Source organism: Notamacropus eugenii, chromosome 6 (assembly GCF_028372415.1).
Source record: "Notamacropus eugenii isolate mMacEug1 chromosome 6, mMacEug1.pri_v2, whole genome shotgun sequence".
NCBI classification, from domain to species: Eukaryota; Metazoa; Chordata; class Mammalia; order Diprotodontia; family Macropodidae; genus Notamacropus; species Notamacropus eugenii.
The window spans coordinates 142,781,423-142,807,143 of NC_092877.1; the positions used below are offsets into that span (position 1 = coordinate 142,781,423).

The 25,721-nt window shown below is 39.3% G+C and overlaps 1 protein-coding gene across 4 annotated transcripts in view; it reads right to left on the reverse strand.

Annotated features, from left to right (window-relative positions):
- The window catches only part of ZNF827 (zinc finger protein 827), a 244,153-nt gene that overhangs the window by 93,960 nt on the left and 124,472 nt on the right, over positions 1 to 25,721 (reverse strand). For all 4 annotated transcript variants that reach the window (XM_072621179.1, XM_072621180.1, XM_072621181.1 and 1 more), the window contains exons 6-7: positions 12,911 to 13,150; positions 9,437 to 9,494 (exon numbers count right to left, since the gene is read on the reverse strand). In XM_072621179.1, the coding sequence (XP_072477280.1) occupies positions 9,437 to 9,494; positions 12,911 to 13,150 (298 nt within the window). The remainder of the gene's footprint in view (positions 1 to 9,436; positions 9,495 to 12,910; positions 13,151 to 25,721) is intronic.

A 25,721-nucleotide genomic window follows, 5' to 3' on the forward strand; every position in this document is an offset into this window, starting at 1 on the left:
AGAGGAATGAAAGCAGAAGCCAAAGACATCTATGACAACAGAATGACCACAGCAAGACCAGTAATAGATTTCTTTCTAAACGTACACAGCGATGACAGCAGAAGTCCAATGAAAATAATGATGAAGTAGGCCTGACACATCATGGACAGAATTTGGCAATACCCTGCCTGCAGGTGAACTAATGTTTTGTCTTGTTTATGATATGGGAGTGTACATAAAGTGGGGGAAAGGAAAGGCAGGGGGACAGGGAGGAATGTATGATGTGCTGTGGTCAAATTGAGGGCTAGGAAGGAAAGGTAACCCATGTGGTCTCAGTAAGAAAAAAAGCCAGCAAGGAAGTGGGAGAGGAAGAAGGTAAGACTGAAAAGAGGGGGAATTGGAGGGTATTTGCTTTGGTGGTGGGAGTCCTACTAATAAATGCTCCCAGATGAAAAGAGCTGATCTGTAAAAGGGAATGGGGACCTTGTGCTGAGTGAGGTCTGAAGGATTTGGTGCTTGAAAAGTCCACTCATACTACCTGAGGAAGGGAAGTAGAACTCCAGAGGGCAACTGGCAGCTACAGATAAAAGAGGAAGGACCCACCAGAGAGATCTTGAGGCGAATAGGGAAAGAGGTACTGGGGAAGGGTAGAGATGGTAGAGGAGAGGTACCACCATTGCATATTATCCTCTCTGTCATGTGAAATAATCAGAGTGAGGAATAATGGAAAAGGGGAGTCCATAGGGCAAGCTCTGGAAGGCAGTGGCAGAAACTACCTAGAGAGGAAGGTTTAGAAGGGATACTTTGGAAGTTTCGACTACATAAGGAACACAGAGAATAGAGAGAATCCAAATAATTATAGAGGTCATGAGTCAGAGAATGAGCTTCTGAGAGGATTAATAATGAAGACAGTGTGAGAAATTCTTTTTGGAAAGGAGCACAAAAAATAAAATAAAATAAAACTAATGGTTAAAGGAGAAGAGAGGAAGGAGAAATCTACTAAACTGAGAGGGACAAAAGTGGGGAAGAATTCTACAACTAGATAAAAGGAAGAAAGAAAAAGGAACTAAGAAGTAAAACCTCAAAGGGAAAGAGGTTACAAATAAGAGAAGAAAACCAGAGGTAAGGGGAAGAAAACCAGTGAGAATAGGGTCACCTTTTAAAAAAAAATTAAGGTAAAGTAATTGAAAGAAAACAGTACTGAAAGAAAAAAATCATAGCTTGAAAAATTTCAATATTAGAGACAAATGGAGGAAAAGATAAACCTAACTTTCATAATTTTAAATGTGAATTGATTGAGTAATTCAATAAAACAAAAAAAAGTGTGATGGGTTAGATAAGAAAATAAATCTCTACAAATTATTGCTTATAAGAAACAAATTAAAAAAACAAAGATGGGGGTGGAGTCAAGATGGCAGAGTGCAGGCATCAACCTAGCTGAACTCTCCCAGCACTCCCCTCTAAATAATTTTAAAATAAGTTCTTAAATCAAATTTTAGATAGACAGAGGCAACAAAAAGCCAGAGTGAGACATGTTTCTAGTTTAACAATACTTAGGAGGTTGGCAGGAGAGTTTTATGAAACCTTGGTGGGAGCTGTCCCAGAGTGCAGTAGGAATACTAACAATGGGCCTTGGAAGTGGGCTGCTGCAGTGGTGGCAGAAGCAGCAGCTTAAGAGACTCTCAGCTCAGAGATGGTAAGGGGTTCAGACAACTGGACAGAAAGGGATTACAGTGGACCCTGTGCTGTCACTGGGGACAGCTGGTATAGATGGGCAACTCTATTGCCGATAAGTAGCTCTGGATCACAGTTCCAAGGTTGGGGGGCACACTTGTAGTTGGTCACAAGGAAACAGGGGCACTGATCATAGTTCCAAGGTAGAGAGGAGCACTAGCTTTATGGCAGCAGGAGAGTAGGGAACCTGGCATAGTTCCATGACCAAGAGAAGTGCTAGCCCCTGGGGAACAGGGAATAGAGGCTCTTCCTGGGTAAACAATAGAGTTCAGACCAGGAAAGCAGTAATCACACCACCACCAGCCCAACTTTAACATAAAGTTCAATCAAGAAATAGGTTAGATAAAAGAGCAAATAACACCAAAAAGACCCTGACCATAAAAAGCTACTACAATGGCAGAAGAAGACAGTAATATGACAACAACTATAAGCAAAGCCTCAAAGAAAAATGCTTATAGGACCCAAGTCCAACAAGAATTCCTGGAAGAGTTCAAGGAAGACCTAAGAACAATAGAGGAAACATTTGGAAAAGAAATGAGACTGATGCAAGAAAACTATGAAAAGAGAATTAATAGCTTGGTAAAAGGGGCACAAAAAATATTGAAGAAAATAATAAAACCAGAATTGGCTTAATAATAGAAGTACAAAAATTCACTAATGAAAAGGACTCCTTAAATATTAGAATTGGACAAATGGAAAAAGAGATGCAAAAGCTCACTGAAGAAAATGATTCTTTAAAAATTAGAATTGGGTAAGTGGAAGCTAATGACTTCAGGAGATATCAAGAAGTGATAAAACAAAGTTTAAAAAAATGAAAAATAAAGAAAATATAAAATATCTCACCAGAAAAACAACTGACCTGGAAAATAGATTGAGGAGAGACAATTTAAGGATTATTGGACAGACTGAAAACCATGATAAAAAAAAAGCCTAGAACCCATATTTTAAAAAATTATAAAGAAAAACTGCCATGATATCTGACATCGAGAGGGTAAAATAGAAATTGAAAGGATCCACCAATCACCTCCTGAAAGATATCCCAAAATGAAAACTGCCAGGAATATTACATATTGTAAGTAGCTAGAAAGAAACCATTCAAACACCAGGGAGCCACAGTGAAGATCTTTAGCAACTTTCCTGTTAAAGTAAGGAAATAACTAGGTGGATCAGTGAATAAAGTGCTGGGCCTAGAGTCAAATTCAGCCTCAGACACTTACTAGCTGTGTGCCCCTGGGCAAGTCACCAAACCTCTGTTTTCCTTAATCCATTGGAAAAGGAAATGGCAAACCACTCCAGTACCTTTGCCAAGAAAACCCCATGGACAGTGTATGGTCCACTGGGTCATAAAAAGTCAGACAAGACTGAACAGCAACAACACATTAAAGAAGCAGAGAAAACTTGGAATGTGATATTCCATAAGGCAAAGGAGCTAGGATTACAACCAAGGTTCACCTACTCAGCAAAACTGAGTGTAATCCTTGAGGTGAAAAAATGGATAGTTAATGAAATAGGGGCTTTCACGAATTCCTGATGAAAAGACCAGCACTGAACAGAAAAATCCAGCATTCAAACACAAGACTCAAGAGAAGCATAAAAAGGTAAACATGAAAGAAGAATTTAAGAGACTCCACAAAATTAAACTGTTTATATTCTTAAATGGGAAGATGATGATACATGTAACTTCTAAGAACTTTATCATTATTAGGGCAGTTAAAAGGAGTCTATTAGACAGAGGGCATCAGTGTAAGTTTATTATGTTGGGATGATTTCCACCACCGCCCCCCACCTCTAGCCAAAAAAAAAAAAAAAAAATGAAGGAGGAATGAGAGAGAAAAGAACTAGGAGAAGGGGAAAGGGAGAGGTAAGAGGTAATATGGGGGAAGTTTCTCACATAAAGGAGCCTTGCAAGGAACAGCTTTTATAGTGGAAGGGAAAATGGCGGTGGGTGGGCAATGTTTGGACTTCATTCTCATCAGAATTGGTTCAAAGAGGGAAAAATACACACACACACACATACACACACACACACAGACACACACACATACGTATACACATTCAACTGGGTATAGATATTCCCCAACAGGGAAATAAGAGCAGAAAAGGATTAAAGATATGGGGGGTGGGAGGGAGAGATGATAAAAGGGCAAGTGAATTAAAGGAAGCAGTGTTCCTTAAGTGTTTCTTAAGAAGCAAAACAGACTTTTGAGGAACGACAGGATAAAAAGAGAAAAGGACAAATAGAAGAAAATAGGATAGAGGGAAATGCAGAGTTATTATAACCATGGGTGTGAATGGGATGAGCTTACCCATAAAACAGAAGCAAATAGTGGAATGGATTAGAAAGCAGAAACAAACAATATGTTGTTTATAAGAAAGATACTTGAAACAGAAAGGTACATACAGAGTCAAAATAGAGGGCTGGAACGGAATCTATTATGCTTCTGCCAAAGTAAAAAGGAAGGAGTAGCAATCATGATCTTAGACAAAGCAAAAATAGATCTAATTAAAAGAGATAACCAGGGAAATCACATTTTGTAAAAGGTACCATTGACAATGAAGTAAAATCCAAAATTTTTACAGCAAGTTTCTCTGATAAAAGCTTCACTTCTCAAATATGTAGGGAAACTGAGTCAAATTTTCAAAACAAGAGTAGAGCCTCAATTGATAAATGGTCAAAGGATATGAATGGGCAGTTTTCAGAAGAAATCAAAGCTAGCTATAGTCATGACAAAATGCTCTAAATCGTTATTGATCAGAGAAATGCAAACTAAAACAACTCTGAGGTACCACCTCACTCATATCAGAAGTGACAAATTCTGGAGGGGATGAGGGAAAAATAGATACATTAAAACAGTTGGTGGAGTTGTGAACTGATCCTATCAACCTGAAAAACAATTTAGAACTATGCCAAAGAAGCCATAAAACTGTGCATGCCCTGTGTCCCAGCAATACCATCACGAAGTCTGTATCTCCAAGAGATTTTTTAAAAAGTATAAATATTTATAAAAAAATTATATTTATTTATAAATATTTTAAAATATTTCTAGGTGCTTTTTCTGTGGCTGCAAAGAATTGTAAATCAAGGGGACGATCATCATCCGGAGATGGCTGAGCAAGTTGTGGTGCAGGATTGTGATGGAGCGCTACTGTGCTGTAAGAAATGATGCAAAATGAAGTGAGAAGAACCAAGAGACCATTGTGCCTAGTAACAGCAATGTTGTAATGGTGACCAACTGTGAAAGACTTCACTACTTGGAACAAGACAATGATTCAAGAAAATTCCTAAGGGCTTATGCTCAAAAAATGCTCTCTACCTCCAGAGAGAGAACTGAAGAACTCTGTCAGTGTTAAACTGATGCCTAATTTTTGCACTTGATTTATTTTTGCCTTTTCTAGTTATATGGTTAATATGCAAATAAGTTTTGTATAATTTCGCATGCATAATGAATTATATTAGAAAACAGATATACACACAAAACAAAACTGAGGGGATGGGAAAAAATTAGAAGTTTCATTCATACTAACAAAGCAAAAGCAAGCGTTGAAAAAATCACAAGGAATCATAAACAAGGAAACTACATTATGCTGAAAGGAACTATAGACAACAAACCAATTATCAGTAATAAACCTATATGCTCCAAATGCCTTAGCATCCAAATTCATAAAAGAAACATTATCTGAACTACAAGAAGACCTAGACAGTAATATGATAGTAACAGGTGACTTCAATATCCCTCTCAGTTTTGGATAAGTTTAATAGAAAGATAAACAAAAAAGGAAAATATGAAACTCAGCAAATTCTGGAGAAAATAGAATTAAAAGATTTAACAGCATCTTCTAAGTGGGATGGCAAAAGAATATATGTGTGTGTATGTGTATAATGTGCACAATGTGTGTGTAGATGTATATACATATACATCTACACACACACACACACACACACACACACACACACACACACACAGAGATAAAAGAGATTTCTCAGTGCTGCCTGGAACATTTACAAAAATTGACCACGTGCTAGGGCACAGAGTTCTGGCAAACAAAAGTGAAAAGGAGGAAATAGTTAATAATACATCCTTTGCAGAATATGAAACAATAAAAATAATAGCTGATTCAGAGACCACAAACCAAAGATACAGATCCAAATGGAGATTTAACAATGGAATCCTATATAATGAGGAGGTCAAAGAACAAATCATGGAAATAATTGAAGAAAGTGAATGATAGAAAAACATATCAAAATTTCCGATTTCAGGTGAAAACTCAATGCTTCTGGGGTCGTTTTGTTAAGGGAACTCCCTTCACTGGTACAGACTTCAGCCCATCTATGCTTTCGATTCCTTTTTGCCAATATCCTTCCGTTAAATTCTCCATAGGAAATCTACCTACTACACTGTAAGCTTTCCTTCAGGTTACATAGTATTTCTTGGATACAGTGCAGCACTTTGGGTGTGCATCTGTTGTACTCAACTCTCACTAGGGTATTGGCTATCTCTTTTCCCAGTTATACATGATTTTGATGATGTATTTTATACCAGTGGTGTAAAATATGGAACTCACATATCCCCAAGTACAGCCCAAACCAGATTAAAATGTAATTGGGAAATATTTTTTAAATAAATAAAAATATGATAAAACATAGATAATATTACATTTTAAAACTAAGTCAATATGTGGCCCCAAGGGATATTTCTGTGTGGATTAGTGGCCCCTGGTTTCTATCTGAGTTTGGCAAAACTGTTCTATACTATTTCTTTTGAATAGGTCATCATTTGTAATATGCTCAATCCTATTAAAACTAATAATGTACTTTTGCTATCATGCTCTGGACTATCTATTATCTTGATTCTCCAGAGATCACAGTGTTCCATGATGTGTAGACATATCACGTTCATGAGAGAATGAACCACAGAGATCTGTGATTTCACAGATATGAAGGTTTCCAACTTATCTAGAGCACTGTGTTTAGTTCGGGACGCTATGGTTTAAGAAGTACATTGATAAATGGGAAAGCATTCAGAGAAGGGATACTAGCAGGATGAAGGATCTTGCATCTACAGCAGTTCTTAAAGGACCCTGAAGTGTTTAGGTCAGAGGAAAAAAGACTCAGAAGGGATATATGAGATGAATTCTAGTATTTGAAGGGCTGTCATATGGAGAAATTAGGCTTATACTGTTTAGTTCTAGAAAGCAGAACCAGGAGAAGTAGGTAGAAGTTATAAAGAGGAAACTTTCTTGACATAATTTCAGGAAAAACATCCTAACATTTTAGGCAGTATAAAAGCAGAAATGGGCTGCCTTGAGAGGTGTTAGTTTTTCCAGCTTTGGAGGTCTTCAAACAGAGGCTGAAGGACTATTTATTAGGCATATCACTATGGAGATTCTTTTATATATGGATTGGACTAGATGCCTGCTGAAGTCCTGTCCTACTCTCAAAACCTATGATTCCGTGACTTTGTTTGTTCTAAGTAGTCTACCTAATGTGCTAGGGATCTTCCATGCTTTCCCTTGAGGTTGCAAGGAAAATTGTAGAAAACAGGAGCTGGTCACCAGATATCTCTTGCTTTCACCATGGTTAGAGCATCGTAATATTAAACATTTCTTTGAAGACATCCTTTACTTGTGCTAGTTATGGCAAGTCCTGGATCACTGCAGTTTCCTGGACAAAACTCAGAGACCAACCAAAAGAGTCTGACATAACAAATTATACAGGGAAACCTAAGTGGATGAGGCTTACTTAGTAAAATATGGTGTATAGTGAGATGTATATGTATACATATATGTATATGTATGTGTATATTTGTATGGCTCAACACGTGTGTGTGTGTGTGTGTATATATATATAATATCTCACTGCAGATATATAGGGGGTATACATATATAAAGATATATATATATATACATACACACACTGAGATATATACATATATATGTGTATGTTATACACACACACATGCATATCAGCAAGAAAATATTGGTATTAAGGAGGAAGAGAAGTGTTAGGATCACTCAAAAGGCTACAATAATTTCCCAAATGTGATCTAGCCTTTTCTGTCTGTACGGAGAAACAAAGCCGTGGCTACTGAGTGACTTATAGCTAGCTTTGCTTGTTTTTGGCACCACCTCTTATTTTAAAACAACCTATCTTAACGCCAATTTGAAAATTGGCGGTTACTGCCAAGGACCCAAAGGGCCTCTGGCTTGGTATACCACGGAGGTCTATCATATTACCTTCAGAGGGGTCCTGTTTCTTTGCTTCCCTGGCTTCCTTCCTTCAAGTCCCACGTTTTTAAAGAAATCTTTCCCGGTGCTCCTAAATCTTAGTGGCCTCCCCATGAGACTGCCCCAGTTTATCTTACGTATATCCTTCTGGTACAGAATTGTTTAATGGTATCCCTCCATTAGGCTCTGATCTTTGTGAGGTCAGGAGCTGTGCTTGGCATTTCTTCATGCTGCCAAACCTTAGCAAATTGTCTAGCACATTGTAGTTTCCTAATGAATACTAGGTGACTGGTTAATGATGGAAGTTTCAGTGTCCAGGAACTAAGTATAAGAGGGGTCTTGTCTGTATGTAACCAGCAAATGAGGCAAAGGAAACATTTTTCCTGAAGTATTAACTGCTTGATAGCTTGATGGCCACATAACAAAAGGTCTCCACCTTTGCAGATGGTAAGACTTAATTAAGACAGTGGAAGAGTACCTCAAAGTAGACTATGACCTACAGAGGCCCCTCTCCTCAGAATTATTCATGATAATTGGAATAATCCCTTTGCATTTATCTGTTTTCCATGAGATGCCACAGGCCATTTTGGATGCCAGTTAGCCTTAGAATCAGGAAGGGCACTGATAAGCTGGAAAACAACCAGGATGTGACATAGCCTTGAGTCCAAGTCCCATGAGGGCCAATTGAAGGAACTAGGCAAGTTTAGTTTGGACAAGAGAAGATTCAAGGGGACTATGAGAGTTGTTTTCAAGTATCTGAAAGAACATCACAGGATGGGCATTTACCTTTCTTCTTTTTGGGTCCAGAGGGCAGAACCAGGAAAGAAGCTAAGTGAAGTCTGATATCAGCGGAAAACTCCTAGCAATTAGAATTGTCCCAAAGTGGCCTCCCTTTCCTTGTAGATCTGTGACCAGAGGCTGAATCACCACTTGCTGGATATGTAAAAATGGAAGTAAGGGTTGTACTACGTGGCTGTTAGGTTTCTTTACAACTCTCTGATTCTGGATAAAGTCCCACCGCTGACACATTCATCTCTCAGTGACTCAGTTTACCCACCCATTAATCTGCCTCACCCCTGAAATTACCTTGAATTAATTTTCTATTTATTTAGTATTTATTTTCTTGTTTTGTCCCGTTAGTAGACTGTAAGCTGTTCGAGTGAAGGCATGGCTCCACGTAGGCCTGGCACAAAACCTCATAGGCACTAAATAAATGTTTGTTGAATTGAATTGAGGTGAAGTACCAGGCTATGGCTCTGGGCCTTGGCAGAGCAGGTTCGAGAGCACAGTTCCCTAGACTCCAATCCCTTGGTTCCTTCCACCAAACTCCAGGATTGGTAGCTGACCACAGACTCAGATGTGGCAGAATTGAGACTGACAATTAACCAGGGGCCAGAGGGTGGGGGATACAAGGTGAAGGTACCTGACAGAAGAACAACATGCTAAAGCGTATAAGCTAGCCATGGTCAGAGGAGAGTCGCCCTCGCAGGTGACTTACCTGGTGGTGGTCCGGATGGTGTTCTCCTTAGCGTGATTGTGCTCTTTGCTCACCTTTTCTGTAAGAAGAAAGAATAAGACATTTTTTTTTAAAAGAGTAACTCAACTTTTCCTCCTAGCCTTAAATAAGAATAAGACAGAAGAGTCATATTATTATAGATTTAGAATCAAAAGCATACTCAGAAATCATTTAATCCCATCCTTTATTTTACAGATGAGGAAACTAAGGCTGGGGAAGTTGTTTCAGGACACAAAGGTATTAAATGGCAAAGCTGAGATTTGAACCTGTCATCTGACTCTAAATATTTCCACTAGACCACAGCTGCTTCCCATATTTTCATAATAGTTTTCTCCTTTATCAATGACGATTGGTACTTGGAAGTACCACAGTTTGTTCTTTTTTAAACACATGAACATATTATCCTAACAGGTTAATATGTCAATAGTCAAAGTCAGAAACTATCTGCCTAGACACCCTTGAAACTTAATCCAAAAGTAAAAAAGAGTTGTTTATTTTAAATTGGAAGGGAAGGAGGGGCTGATTGCAATCTCGCCTTGGGTAGCGGTTTCTGCTAGATTTTTCCCCCTGGATGAACATTTCTGACTTGCTCTGATTCAGCAGGAAAATTGCCTTGGAGGCAACCTGTTCAGCACCCAACTTCGATGATGACAACCTTTAAGCATTCTATATCGTCAGCTCACTTCTGAGAAGGAATTTATTAAAAAAAAAAAACCAAACCAAAAAAACCCAGCCCAGCCAGAACACTTCCCCATGCTGTAGCCAAGGAGTGCTTATTCTGATAAATGTCACATGTGACAAAAAATACCATTAGACAAGAAGGGGGTAAACCCTCCCTTACTTTGTCTTGAGGTCTGCATCTAGTGGCTGTCAGAAATTATTTAATTAGCTCTCTGGAACACAGAAGCTGAACTCTGGCCTTTCCAATCCAGTTCAAATGCTCGGCCCCTGCCCCTACTTGTCAGTGTTTGATGGCTTCTTTGAAGTATCTGGAGAAATCTCAGCCCATTCTATTAGGATTGCAGATTTCAAATGTGAAGTAAATTGAAAGTTGATCATTTTGCGAAATTTTCTATTATTTAAATCAAGATTTAGAATAACTGCCCCTCACTTTTGCAATGTTTGTCTGAAGAGGCTGCTTCCCTGTTAACAAGCATGATTCCTGGCAGTTCCACATGACAAATGGAGGGGGTTTAACGTCTGGAGCTACGAGCTACTAGTTGTTTTAGAGATGGGGAAAGGTGAGGGGGACTAACTTGCCTGGTGTCACATGGGCAAGTCTGTGGTAGGACTCATGGCCAGACCTCCTGAGTGGGTGCTGGGAAACTATGAAAACAGATTGGTAACACACTGAGTATGAAAAAAACATGTGCTTCACCTTTAATCTGCAGGTTTATATTGTCTTAGAATAGCCTTTTGGAGACACAGGTCATTTTGTGTGTGCGTGCGTGTGTGTGTGTGTGTGTGTGTGTGCGTGTGTGTGTGAAAAATGCTTCTGGGTATGCAAAATCGATATTCTCTGTTGGAATCTATTAAGTTAAACGAATTAGCTAATTTTTCCTTAGTCAAGTGAATCTGTGAAAGTACAAGCTCTGTTTGAGAGGACCAGTGCTAACCCTCTCAGGAGATTTTGATAGTCACAGGGTCAAGGTTTGAGAAGCTAGTTCTCTGTGTATCTCTGTGTCTGTTTCTCTGTCTCCTTGTGTCTCTCTATCTGTCTGTTTCTCTGCATCTGTCTGTCTCTGTCTCTCTGTGTCTGTTTCTCTGTCTCTCTCTGGTTGTTCTTTATAGGGAGCAGGAAGGCAGGGAGGGGAAGGATGATAGGAAAACTTCAGCAAAGTAGGTTGTTTTCAAATGGTCACCCTGAACTGAGAGTGCAACTAACTTAAGCATCTTGGCCAGTGTGGATTTGTGTTTTTCGGCAACTATGCCTGTATTTGTCTCTCTTAAAGGGCAATTTAATGTGCACAGGGCATCCACACGAGGACGAGTCTGCTGTGTTTATTTCTGGGCAAATCTGTGCCTCTTAGCACAGATGTTGTGTGTCACACCACAACACATGGCTCAGGTCCATATGCATACATGGTTTCAGTTTTCTACCTTGGAAAGGGAATTAATTTCAGGGAAATTTTTTCCTTCTTTGTGTTAACATCAGTCAGGGGCTCAAAAGAGTTAATAATGCTTTCTTAGGCATGTGGCCTATAACAACGAGCTATTGAAGGTCTTGGGAGGACTATTTTTAACCTTTCTTTGTATCACCAACATTTAGCAAAGTGCCTGGCACACAGTAGGAATTTAATAAATGCTTGCTAATTGAGTAAAATATAATTGGTTCATGCAAAGAATGGTTTGCCCTCAGAGGCAGCTAAGCAGTTCAATGGATAGACCATTGGATTTGGAGTCAAGAAGACCCAAGTCCAAATCTAGCCTCAGACATTTAATAGATATTGGACAAGTCACTTAAATTCTGCCTCAGTTTCTTGACTTGTAAAATGGAATAATTGTACCTACCTACCTCCAAGGGTTGTTTTAAGGATCAAATGAAATGACACCTGTAAAATCTTTTGAATGCTTAAAGCACTGTATAAGTACTACCTAATATTTTTTTTGGGGGGAGGAGGTTTATTTTTAGATCAGACTTATGATTTCACTAGAACAGGGAACCCCATCTACCAAAACAGATCATCACTTGCTCTGAAATTTATGATCTTCAGAACTGTCCCTTGAGAGGTTAAGCAGTCTGTTCAGAATCACATCCAGTATGTCAGAGGAAAGATCTGGACTTAGGTCTTCTCAGCTCTGAAGTTACCTCTTAGCTACTATCTCATGTTGTCTCTATTTTACTTGTTTTAAAAGTTATTTGTCAACACTCTGCTTCCCTCCTCCCCAACACCCCCCCACCCCAGCTTCCTCCTTTTCACTGTCTTCCAAAGTAATATAAAATGTCACTAATTCAGACCTCATGGATGGCACACCATAACAGAATGTAAGCTTCCGTCTCCCCCTCTCCCCTTTACACCCCCCCCCCCCAGGACCTGCAGTTAACAAACACCCCTTGAATTGGGTTGATGTCTCAAGCCCTAAACCAGGCTGAAGATGATTTTTGCATTGTCTATGGAGGGGGAAAAATGCTTTGCTGAGTGAACAAAGAGCATGAACCAGATTAAAAATAGGACGGTTAGCTCGTTCAGAAAGCAGCGATGTTTGCATGGGAATAATTAATATTCTAATTCCAAATGATTCTAAACTATTAATTATAGTGATTTTGGCTAGACTTCTACTTGGCAACATTTGTTAGCTGCTAGCCTGGGTCACTGTAAGGACCTAAAGTAATAAAACTGTGTAAAAATATTAGATAATTCAAAGTCTTCACTGTTTGACTGGCTTTCCTCCCAATTATTCCAAATCAGTGAGACTCCCCAGCAATCTACTGGCAAGAGCATTAAACATTTTTACCTGACAGCTGGAAGAGGAGCTCTGAAGCCATCTTCACAGAGATATCCTGACTGAAGAGGCTTCTTTCGGGTCCCATTCTGCCCTCTGGCATCTTTTGTAAGGGTTCGGTTTTCTCTCGCCCTAATAAAGTGCTATAGCCAACATTCCTGCTCGGTGATATCGAGGCCCGCGAGTCGTGGATGTCAACTTCCATGGGTTCCTCTTTGATCTTCACTGTCTGTGCTTCCTTGTAGCTTTCAGCTAAAAAGGAACATAGAAAAAAACAAAAACACCACAATCTTGTCATTCTGAATAAGAACCAATTTCTCATCACAGAATTAGAACAGCAGGGGCCAGGAACCAAAAGTAAGTATCACAAGACCATGAAGAGGCTAGGATGGGTACACTGCTGTTGGCAGGACTAGGACAGGGCTTCCTTTATCTTACCTTCTAAGGCTCAGATTGCTGCCCAAAGAGACAGTGGAAAGAGGATTGGCTTTAGAGTCAGAAACCTAGGGTTCAAGTCTTGACTTCGATGTGACAGTTGTGACCTTCAACAAGTCATTTAATCGCCTTGGGCCTCAGTTTCCTTATTTGTATAATGAAGAGTTTTGATGAGATGGTCCCTTCCAACTAGTTCTATGATCATATATATGTATATGACCCTATGTACATATTCCTTCTACTGGGAAGAGACATTTCATTGAATCAAAGACCATGTTTTTAGATTGGAAGGGACCTTAGAAGTTCATTTAGTGTAATCTCTTCATTTTACAGATGAGGAAACTGAGGCTAAGAGCGGGTAAGAGACTTTCTAAGGTCATACAGATGGTAAGGAACAGAGATGAGATTAAGGTAAAATGAATCTCAGTTTAGCAAAATATTGATTTGAAAAAGCTATCGATTTAGGGTGTTGACTATTGTGCATCACTCCATAGCTCTTAAGTTCACTGGTGTGCTGAAAAATTAATATTTTTTCTCATTATCTATATTTAAATAAGTATTAAAACTACAATGTAATTTATTACCAATTGAGACAAACAATAAACTTTTACCATATTTATAGGGTAGTGGTATTGGTATAGTGGATAGAGAGCACTGAACTTAAGAATTAGAAAGATCTGAGTTATAATCATTCTTCAGATTCTTTCTGGCTGTGTGATTCATAATTTACTTAATTACATTCTTTCACGTAACCTCCCAAATCACTTAACCTCTCTGCCTTAGTTTCCTCATCTTTTAAATGGGGGTGAGGGGGAGAATTGCATGGATAGTAGTGACCTCAGGTTCCCTTCTAGCTCTACATCTATGATCTTCTCTCTGTGTAACTATTTATAATATTTTAGCTATGATCAATATCTCAAAACCTTAAAATATCAGTAGTAGAGTCCTCTTCGCTTTTTAGACGTAACTCATTATTACTCCATTTGGTGTCTCCTCAAACTCTCTTTGGAAGGTAGAGATGAAAATAACTGCCTCAGATCTCTCCATCTTACTGTCTTCTTCAGATTCTCACCAGCAAAGACAGGAACTTTCTCTCCAGCTTCTTTCTCACTAACTCTCTCTCCATAGTTTAGCAAGTCAATTATTCTAGATAATGTCAAAACCCATCCACTCTTAACTCTACAGGGAAAAGCATACATAGTACAAATTCTTCCTAGATCCTCATGGGTCACTGATAGACACACCTTCTTCTTCTTGACTCCATTGGGAGACACACATGCCATGCATCCCATTCTCAACTGTCATTCCCAATCACCAGTGCCCACTGTTTTCCCCAACATTCTGTGTATGGACTCTGGAAGCCATGTAGCAGCAACATCTGTTGTCTCCATGGTTATATACATATACTTCTAAATAAACTAGGAAGGGAAGAGGGAGGGTTATAAAGCTTTCAAGGACTTAGGGTTCCATAAATGAAAACCCTAAACTATTCTTGAAAAGAAAAATCAATCATTTGTCCATAATCCAAACCTAATTCTTCTCCACATTTGAACAAATCTTTTTAGCATAGCACCACTTTATTGAGTTGGGATGGTGGATGCCACGTAAACAAGCATCGATAAAATGTGAGCCCTAAACTCCAATGGCCTCACATTTGACTAGAATTGCTGACTCTTAGAAACTTAGGGCTGAAAGGGACCTTGACTCAAGTACCTCATTTAGTGAGGAAACTAAAGCACAAATAGCCTGAGTGACTTCTCTGATCATCTAATTAGTAGGAGGCAGAACTGTAACTTGAAGTCAGGGTTACAGTGCTCAACTGTTCTGTCTATAAGACCATGTGGCTTCAGTAATGTACATATATTATGGTAAAGATCCCTTAACTGCTTCTCAACTCAATTTAAAACACACACACGCACACATACATACACACATGTATATATGTGTGTATACATACATATATGTGCATACACACATGTGTATATGTGGATGGATACATATATACATATGTCTGCATACATAGAGATATAGATATGACACTGTCTTCACCTGGCTAAGTCCGATCTCTAACTCGCAAAGGGGCTTTAGCATACAGAGAAGCAGCTGCTATATGGTCAGACAAGCTCTCTCTAGGGAGTCATGGCTAGAAGAAGACCATGATGCTGGGAATGGGAGAGGTGGCCGCCCTTTTGTATTGGTGACAAGTATAGAGAGCAGTTGGACTATATGGGAGACAGTATTCGGTTTGAGTGACTGTGGAGAAGAAAAAAGGATGAGATAATCAGAGCATGGAGCATCCAAGACAGCGCCTGCAAATAGCAGGGCAGGGGAAGAAGGGAGTAGTTGAAGGGAGTATGTTTTGGGGGGTCCCTAGGCATTTGGGGGTGCTTTTGAATCCCTTGGCTATACATCCTCAGAGGTTTTAAAGCCCATAGGTCCACAGGACTTGGAAACAGAAAGAATCTTAGAAGGTCATCTAATCCAATCATTTGACAAGTAAGGAATGTGAGGATCAGGGAGGTGAAGGATTTGTCTAAGGTCACCGAGTCAGTAAGTGGCAGAGCTAGGATTCTAGCATAGGTCTTCTGACCCCAAATCCAGGGTTGTTTCTACTTACTTCACACTGGAGTGACCTGTCCAGTGAATTTCCACTTAGGGTATGACTCAGTCCTGCCTCAGCTCCCAAGAATAAGGTACCCTGGGTCCTAGTGATGATGCAAGGATTCTAGCATTTAGTATGACAGTAACAATAATACCTGATATACAGGGGCTTGAAAGTTTGAAAAATACGGTACATATGCCATCTCCTAACAACTCTGTGAAGGAAGTGCTATTATCTCCATTTTACAGATGAGAGAACTCAAGAGAGGCTATGACTTGCCCCGAGATCACAAAGTTAATAACTCTATGAGGCAAGATTTGATCTCAGGAAGTCCATTGCTCTACCCACCATGCCACACCTCACTGACAAAGTTCTGGCATGGTTCTGATCTGAGTGGCATGGTTGTGATTATTGATCTTCAACTAGGAAAAGAATGCTTGCATAGGATTCAGAACTGGAGGAATGTGTGTGTGTGTATGTGTGTGTGTGTGTGTGTGTGTGTGTGTGTGTGTGTGTGTGTGTGTGTGTGTGTGTGTGTGTAAGGTTTTGGGTTACTATGGGTAAAATCTAGAAGGCAAGTAAGTTAGAGCGGTACTCAATGAAAATTCATCAGAGACAAGAATACTATGTTGGTAGTGAAGAATTTGAACTCCAAGACCACCTAGGAAGCAAGTTAAGTACAGGAGAGAGAAATTAACGCTGGGAAAGACAATAATCTTAGAAGTTAAAATAATGCTGCAATTAGCTGCCTATTCTCCCTTCAGCTAAGGGTATTACTTGTTTGGTCTTTAATCATATGTGTGTATGTATGTATGTACAAACATATACATTTGTACACATATATACATTTAGATGTATACATGGGACATGCACATATATTAAGCAGGATGAAAACCCATATGAGTAAATACATATATCATCTCATTTGAGTCTCACAACAAGCCTGTGAAGGAGGAGCAATTATCTCCGTTTTGCAGATGAGAGAACTCCAGAGAGGTTACGTGACCTGCCCAGGGACCACAAAGGCAGTAACCGTATGAAGCAAGATTTGTTCACTCCTCTACCCACCATGCCACTACCTAACTTCATAGCTACAACTGGAAAATATATATACTATGCTACAGCAATCACTGCATTCCTTAATTAGGGCCCTGGTTTTAGTCATATTTTAAGAAGCAGCAAGGTGCGTAGGGGAGGAGGGACTGGACTTGGGAGTTTGAATCAACCCCCAGGAAGATAATAATGCTTGTGCTTGGGACCTCATATAGCTGTAGCAACACTTCTAGTGGCTCTGTTAACTCTGAGGTGTAATTATGAAGGTGGATCATTTGTTAACTTAAATATAAGATCACATAATTTCAAGTCCACAAGCATTTTAAAAATGCTTGCTGCATGCCCAGCACCTGTGCCAGAAACTAGGAGGCAAACAATTGGAGTAGAACATGTTTTAGGTCTTAAATGTTAAATCTATTGGGAAGACATGAAGCAGCGGGGCTGTGTGGGTGAGTGGAAACCGAATAACCAACTAAGTACTGTTGTGTGCTTTCCAAATGTTATGTTAGGTGGTATATTTGAGGAAACTGAGGCTGGAAGACTATATAACCAAGGCCATGTAAGTGAGTAATACGGAATTGAGCCAGAATTTGAACACAGGTCTTTTGACTTCAAACCCAGGGCTCTTGGTGGCTACCTGGGCTCATTGAGCATGAAGCAACCACCTTGGCCCCCCTCAGATTCCTGCTTAGAGATCTGATAGAATGTCAACAACTCTCAAACCCCATTTGATTGCTAGGAGAGGTTGAGGCACCATGCTGGTTCTTCCCTTAAACTATTTAATATTTAGAGCAGAAGCAACAGAAGTCTTTATCACAGAGCCTTCATATGATGTCACAGGATCCTGCACTGGCCCAAGCAGAATTCTCAAGTACAGACAGAAAGGAAGTCATCTGATATATAATACAAACTCTCCTCCAAGTCAATGAACAAGATGGCCAAATGTCTTCCACTAGGCTCTCTTTTTTTTCTATTTCTATTTCCTTTCCCCAGTTTTTTCCTATCTCAATGAAAAAGTACTCAGAGGCTTTGCTATTTGAAGTACAAGAAGACACGAAGTTAGCCTTAAAAGCTACTTGGGATGATTCCAAGAACGATTTACATGAAGTGCTTTCTGTCCTCTCTTATGACAACTCTTGACCTTTCAGAAAATGCACAAATACCGATAAAAATCTCCACCATTCACAATCTACCTGATTTAGTCCTGGCTCAAGAAAAGGGTTTTTATATGGCTGACTCAAAGAGCAAGTTGGACCTACTACAGTCTAAAAGCTTTCTCCACTCCAAGGAGCCCGCCACACCCTCATAGCATGTCTCTTCCACTCCCCCCCCCTCCCACTTCTTCAAAGTTCTTGCCAAGTTCTTATTATCGCCCAAAGAGTGGGGGATCAACATCAAAGAGAGAAAAAAAGAAAGTATTTCTTGTTAGTGTTGGGCCTAAATCTTTCGAAAAGACTGCCCTAGCATCAGTGTGAATCTCAGGTGACGTATGGAGCCAGGAGTTCTGTCCCACAGATGTCCAACATCCAGGGCTCTGGGACAGGCCCCAAACTTAGGATCAGAGTCAGGCTGACCTTTGCAGCTCTGCTTTTTGTTTCAAACCATCTATTTCTGTTTAAACTCTGTACCTCCCACTTCATCCTGCATCCGTAATTCTGCCTCCTCCTTGCTTGGGACAAGCTGACATAAGTTACAGTTGAATTAAGTCAGCTGTGTTACTGTTCATTTACTCACTCAGTTGACCCTGGGGTCAAGTCTACACATCCAGGCCAAGCTTATTCCCTTCTCTTCCCTTTCTATAAAAACAAAAACAAAAAAGTTTTTTTAAAAAAAATAAATCAATTTTCTAAGAGCCTCCTCTTGATGTAGAAAAGAGAAAAAAAAAGAATAGCTGTTAATATAACTTGGCAACCATATAGGCACGTACAAAAGGATGGTGGAACAGAGTTTTCCAAAGAGTAAACACAGATTGTTAATAATTGCCTGAAAAAAAATATTCACCTTCACTAAGAATCGAAGAAATAAAAATTAAAACAATCCAGAGGTAACTCCTACCCACCAATCAAACTGGCAAGAATAGTTAAAAGCAAAAAAAAAAAAAAAAATCAATGCTTCCTGGAAGGGATACAGGAAAACTGTACATCCATTCATTGCTTGTGAAATTGGAAAATTGCAGAATCTTTTTAAGAGCCATCTGGCAGCATCACATGGTAAAGGTTACCAAAATAATCTTACCCTTTGACCCAGTCATTCCATTGTCAGGAACGCACCCTAAAAGGGTTATTATCAAAAACAAACAAACAAGAAAATGGTCATCTGTTTGAAACTTTTCACAGGAGTTTTATTTGTAATTGCAAAGAAATGGAAGCAGTTTAAATGTCTAACAATAGAGGAATGGTTGAATAAACTGGGGCCCATTAATGTAATGGAATATTACAATACAATTAAGACCAACACACAAAGAAATCTAGAAAGACCTTTATCAAACAATGCAGAGTGGAAAAATGAGAGGCAGAAATATGGAACACACCCAAAAGTGGGGAAGCACGAACAGACAAAGAATTCTGACAGAGATTTATAGGTAGTGTGTGTAAAGTTGGGAGGGCATTGCAGAGATCAAAATTAATTAAAATATAAATAATTTTCAAAGCTAGCATTTACATGGCACTTAAAGATTTGCAAAGCATTTTTACAAATTTTGTATCATTCAATCCTCACAATAGTACCGGGAAGGAAGTGCTATTTTACAGATGAGTAAACTGAGGCAGATATTACATGACTTGCTCAGGGTCATTTAGCTAACTAGTACTGAGAATTTTATCTCATTTAATATAGACCATAACCCCAAGGAGATAGGTGTTATCATTATCCCCATTCTACAGATGAGGAAACTGAGGGAGATAGAAGTTAAGTGATTTTTCCAGAGTCACTCAGCTGGTAGGTGTCGGGTCTTTCTGCCTCCAGGTTTAGTTCTTTATTCACTGTGCTACCTAGTCATCTCTCAATAATTAGAAATATACTCACTGATGCTGAATATCAAGTATGTTTTAAAGAAAAGGAATGAAGTTTTAAGATAGTGATATATAATGAAGTTTGGAGATACAATTTAATGCCAAAATTTCTTTGGAATAGTAGTTTTATGAGTCACAGGCTCTATCCTATTTAAAACCACCATACATAGTCTCTAAGGGAAAAGTAACGAGGGGCTGCCTTACTAATGTTTTTCTCTCTCTGTTTGAACAAGAAAGCAAAAACTCATCAGACTATATGTTCTTCAAGAAATTTCTTATTCTGATCCTATATTCATGTAAATAAATATTCACTTACTATTAGAGAAGCATTTTTCATGGTTTAGCATCATCATAGGATCACAGATTGCAGAGGATAAAATGATTAATAAGACATGATGCTGAGCTAACAAATGTTCGTTAAATTGAACCAAACTCTCACTCAATAACTCTGAACAAGTGCACAACAGGACTAATACTGGGCAGACTAGATGCACCAGACGAGAAGTATGAATAGATCAGTATAGAGGAAAAAGAGATTGTAGCCAAATGTTTGGGAGACATGCCTTCTCCTCCTCTTCTTCTGGGTCAACCTTTGACCATTTTGATTGTTTGTTCATGTTTTATTTCCATTTAAATGGCCATAGGCTTTGTGAATATCTTCTTCCTGGTTCTACTTATTTATGTTGCATCACTTCCTATCAGTTCTCAACAAGTGAAACATTGAAGGTCTTTGAGAAAGGCTTGAATTAAACCATCTCCAGAAGTAACTGGGTGCTTCTGGGAGCAGGCAAGATTTGAGGTGGGCCTGAAAATGGCTAAGATTTTGATGGTACTAGAACAGAGTGAAATTAAACCAAACATTGGAACCAGATGGAAGGTAAATTCTCTTTTGTCACCCATCACACTCTATTTGATGAGCAAAAATGAGGGCATGTGGTATTCCACAAACAGGAATAAGTAGAAGCAAACACAGGAGGCAAGAAAGCACAGGGCATGTTCAAGGAAGGGCAGTGGCTCGTTCAGCTGGAACCTGGGTGGCCAGAAGAAGAGGAAGATCCAGTGAAAAAGACCAAGTTGTACTGTTCAGGGCTGGCGCTGTGTCATGACGATGAAGTTTCAGGTGGTGGGTGGTTAAAAGGGTATCACATACCATGGGATAAAGTAGTGGTTCCATAAATACTGCCAGATGACATTTAACAAAAAAGGATAAAGCATCCTGAAAACAGTTGTTGTTGTTTTTCACTTGTTCCCTTTGTGTCTGACTCTTTGTGACCCCATTGAGGGTTTTCTTGGCAGAGATACTGAGATGAGGAAACTGAGGCAAACAGGGCTAAGGGACTTGCTCTGGGTCACAAATCTAGTAAGCATCTGAGGTCGAATTTGAACTCCGGTCTTCCTGTCTCCAGACCAGGTGCTCTATCCACTGTGCCACCAAGCTCACTCAGGAGACAACCAAAGGGATGTTTAAGTCCCAAAGAAATAATTCTCATTATGAAATTGTAGAGAAGCATGATTCTGGGAAATTTTATTTCTGACTAGGGGAAAGCTGTTTTCTTTATTTTTTCCCCCTAGGAAATTTTAAAATATCTTTTGTTTTTATGTCACCCATATTTCTCAATGTGGCCATTCATCCTTCCTCTTCCTCTCCAGTAGCAACTAGTCCCTTTTATTCAAAGAATTAAAATGTGTTCGGAAAAACTAACCTATAGATATGTCAAAAAAGTCAGGTGCTAGATTCAGCAACCCACATCTACCGTCCTCTGGATCTCTGCTAAGAAGCAGAGGTTTGTGGGAGGTATCTTCTTCCAACTTTTCTTTGGGGCCAAGCTAGATTCATTTTGATTGTTTTGTTCCAGTTTTACTTCCATTTAAATTACCTTAATCCTTGGGAATATTGCCTTCCTGGTTCTACTTATTCGTGTTGTATCAGTTCATCTAAGTTCCCATCAGAGGAGAGCTTGAAAGATTTCGAGGAAAGCTATCAATGAATTGTTACTCTCTCAGAGTAATCAGCCTTTCACCTGAATGACCTCAAAAAGCCTGAATATCCAGTTTGCCATCCCAGGAGACAGGCAATTCTATGTCAGACACAGAAGGGCTTTCCTGGTATGGAACCTGATTCCTTCAGGTGTCTGAGTCACTTAATATTTAACACTTACAGAGCAGCAAAGTGGCCCAGGGCACTAGGACAGAGTGGAGTTAAACCAAACCCTGGAAACCAGGTGGATATACTTCTCACTTTTGTCACCCATGATGGTACAAAAAATCAGGTAACAGGGTAACTCCAGCCTATGGAACTAATCCTCACCTCAACCTTGGGTACCTTCCCACATTAAAAAAAAAATCTCCTTTCCTTCCCAAGTAACAAAAATCACCATGTGGAAAATTGTTTTCTGGCATCAAAGTATAATAGACCCTATAGAAATCAATGTACATTTCCAGTGTGTGATCTTTTCCAGTGTGGCATCTTTTCCAGTGGGACTCTACCTGTTTCAGGAATCTTTAAGTTCAGAGGTGTATAAAGTGTCTTCTTATGAGTTTGGTGGCTTTGGAATCCTCTACTAGTCCTTTGTGCTGCCTTCCTTAAGGCAAAAGACATAAAAATCCTCCAGTTCTAACAGAAAGGCCAACATTCATTCATTCAACAAGCATTTCTTAAGCTCAAACAACACAGAAGACGCTGTGCTGGGTTCTGGAGACAGAAAAGAAAAAAAGAAAATGCCCCTGCCTTCATAAAACTTATATTTAACTTGGGACAAATAACACATTCATAGACAAGTCAGGACAAGATATATACAAAATTATTTCAGTAAGACTGAGCACACTAGAACAGGAAGATTTCAGAGAGCCCTGGAAAGACTTATATGAACTGATGCTGAGTGAAAGGAGCAGAACCAGGAGAACTCTGTACACAGCAACAACCACAGTGTGCAGGGAATTTTTCTGGTAGACTTAGAACTTCATTGCAGTGCAAGGACTTACATAATTTCCAATGTCTCTTAAGGCAAAATGCCTTCCACATCCAGTGAAACAACTATGGAATTCGGTCACAAAATGAAGCAGATCATTTTCTTTTGTTTTGGTTTGTTATATGAGTTCTCCCATTCATTTTAATTCTTCTATGTAACAGAACTAAGGAGAAAATGTATTTAATAGGAATGTACGTGTAGAACCAATATAAAATTGTATGCCATCTCAGGGAGGGAGTGGGGAGGTAGGGGGAGAGAGGGGGAGGGAGGGGGAGAGAGGGGGAGGGAGGGGGAGAGAGGGGGAGGGAGGGGAAAAATCTGAGATATATGGAAGTGATTGCTGAACACTGAAAACAAATAAAATAATTAATATTAAAAAAAAGAGTGAGCACACTAACAAGGTTGGGGACAGAGTGTGAGGCAAGGCCTTGAACAGAAAGTGATACCTAAACAAAACCTTGACAGAAGTGAGGGAATCTATGAAATACAACATGCAGTCTTGAAACAAAATAAGTTCCTCCCTCTGCCCCATTTAAAAAAAAAAACTGCATTCAGTGGCATGACAGGGAAGTGATTTCGTTTCTGTTTCAATCATTTTTCAGTCATGGCTCTTTGTGAGCCATGTGGGGTTTTCTTAGCAGAGATCCTACAAGGTTTTGCTATTTCTTTCTTCAGCTCATTTTACAGAGGAGGAAACTGAGGCAAATAGGATTAAGTGAGTTGCCCAAGGTCACACAGTAAGTGTCTGAGGCTGGATTTGAACTCAGGTCTTCCTGATCCCAGGTTATTCACTGCACCTCTCTCTCTCTCTCTCTCTCTCTCTCTCTCTCTCTCTCTCTCAGAAAGACAGAGATTATACAATGTCTTATTCTGATTGTATTTCCAATATTATCCTAAAAAGCAAATTATCTGCAACAATTCACAGTGTCTTCTTTCTTTTTCTTCTATGAATACGAAAATGATTTGTGTTTATTGACGAATTTTAAATTCATAATAAAAAAGAAAATAGCATTTTTTAAAGTGCTGTTGATTTTGATGCCTTTTTGAGAAAATCCTGTTCTCATATGTGGTCAGCCTATATAAAGAAAACGTGCCAACATGACAGTGAATGAAAGGGGTGGAAGGGAAGAGGCTGCATAGGAAGGACTGGGTGTCCAGTATAGGTCAAGGTAAGAACTAGGGTCAAAGACGGTGGTGTTGAGGAAAGAGCACACTATTGAAGTTAAGAGACTTCATTCAGCTCTGACATTAACTAATTGACTGACCTTGGGTAAGTTACTCAGTTCTTTATGGGCTTGTTTCCTATTCTGTAAAATGAGAGGGTTAGACTAGATGACCTATAAGATTGCTTCAAGCGCTAACATTTTATGGCGTTCTAAGTACAAAAAATTCCCAACCAACCAAGCAAAACCCAACCAACCCCATAAGGTCAGAACAGAATTTCTCCCTTAAAGCAAATACTCAAAAGGAGAATCTGGTAGAAAATCTGTCTCCATAATCGTATGAATATGTTAAGATTTTTTTTGCTCTAGAAGAACAAGCTGATGTTTCCTTAACCCAATACCTGATATTATTTCAAAGGTAATTTGCCGGTAGTATATTTTTCCTAGTCTGATCAAAATAATGAGTTATTATCATTTTGTCCAGGACTGACTTGGGGAGGAAGGGAGGGAGGAAGGAAGAGAGAGAGGAAGGAAGGAAAAGTGGAAGTAGGAAGGAAAGAAAGAATGAAAAGAAAGGAAGTGGTGAATGAGGAAAGAAGAGAGGGAAGAAGGAGAAAAGGAAGGGAGAAGCAAGAGAAAAAAGGAAAGTGGAAAAGGAAGGAATGAGGAAAGAAAAAAGGAAAGGAAAAGGAAAAGGAAGGTAGAAGAAAAGCAAAGGAAAGGATAAAAAGAATGGAATAGAATGGAAGGAGAGAAAAAAGAAAAAGAAACAAGAAAAAAGAGAGAAGGAGAGAGAGAAAAGAATTTACTCAAAAGTAGGGGGGAAATGGCGTTGTTCAGAGAACTTTACAAATGAAGTAAGCAGGGGGGTCAACTTACAGACCAAAAAAAAACCCCCACAAAACCTTTTCCATGAGGAGTGTCAGGTGTTTCATTACGGCTAATTGTTGGGATTTGCCAAGAATGAACATGTCCCAAACTAGTTTAGCAAAATCCTTAAAAATGGATAACAGTTGGTGAGCCCTGGAGGTTCGGCTTCCCAGCCATAAGCAGCAACATATGACATCCCCTAAGGCAAAGTGATGGATGCTTCAGTCTTCTCTACTTCTTTTTTTTTGTTCTACTGTTTCATGCATGATGGATGTAATTGAGCCTGTAATCAATGCAACAGGTTCTTGCATAAAAGAACTAAATTGGGTAATTGCTAATGTATTCCGCCTTCATGGTACCATGTTAGAGCTGCAGTTTGCCACCAGACCAGATACATGGATGTTAGTTTTAGATTCCAAGGAATCATGTTAAAATCTCAGCTGTCCCATTTACATACTGTGACACTAACCCACCATTAAGTCTCACTCTTCACATTTGTGAAATGAAGAGATGGATCTAGATCAGTGCTGATGCAAGTGACGCATGTAAGGAGTGTGTACGTGTGTGTGTGTGTGTGTGTGTGTGTGTGTGTGTGTGTTGGGGAGGTGGTGTACTATTAGCATTTCTAATTAATTGTACTTTTTATTTCAAAAAAATAAAGAAATTAATTTAATATGTGGTTGACAATAGGTTCGGTTTTCATATCAGATGGTCATGTCA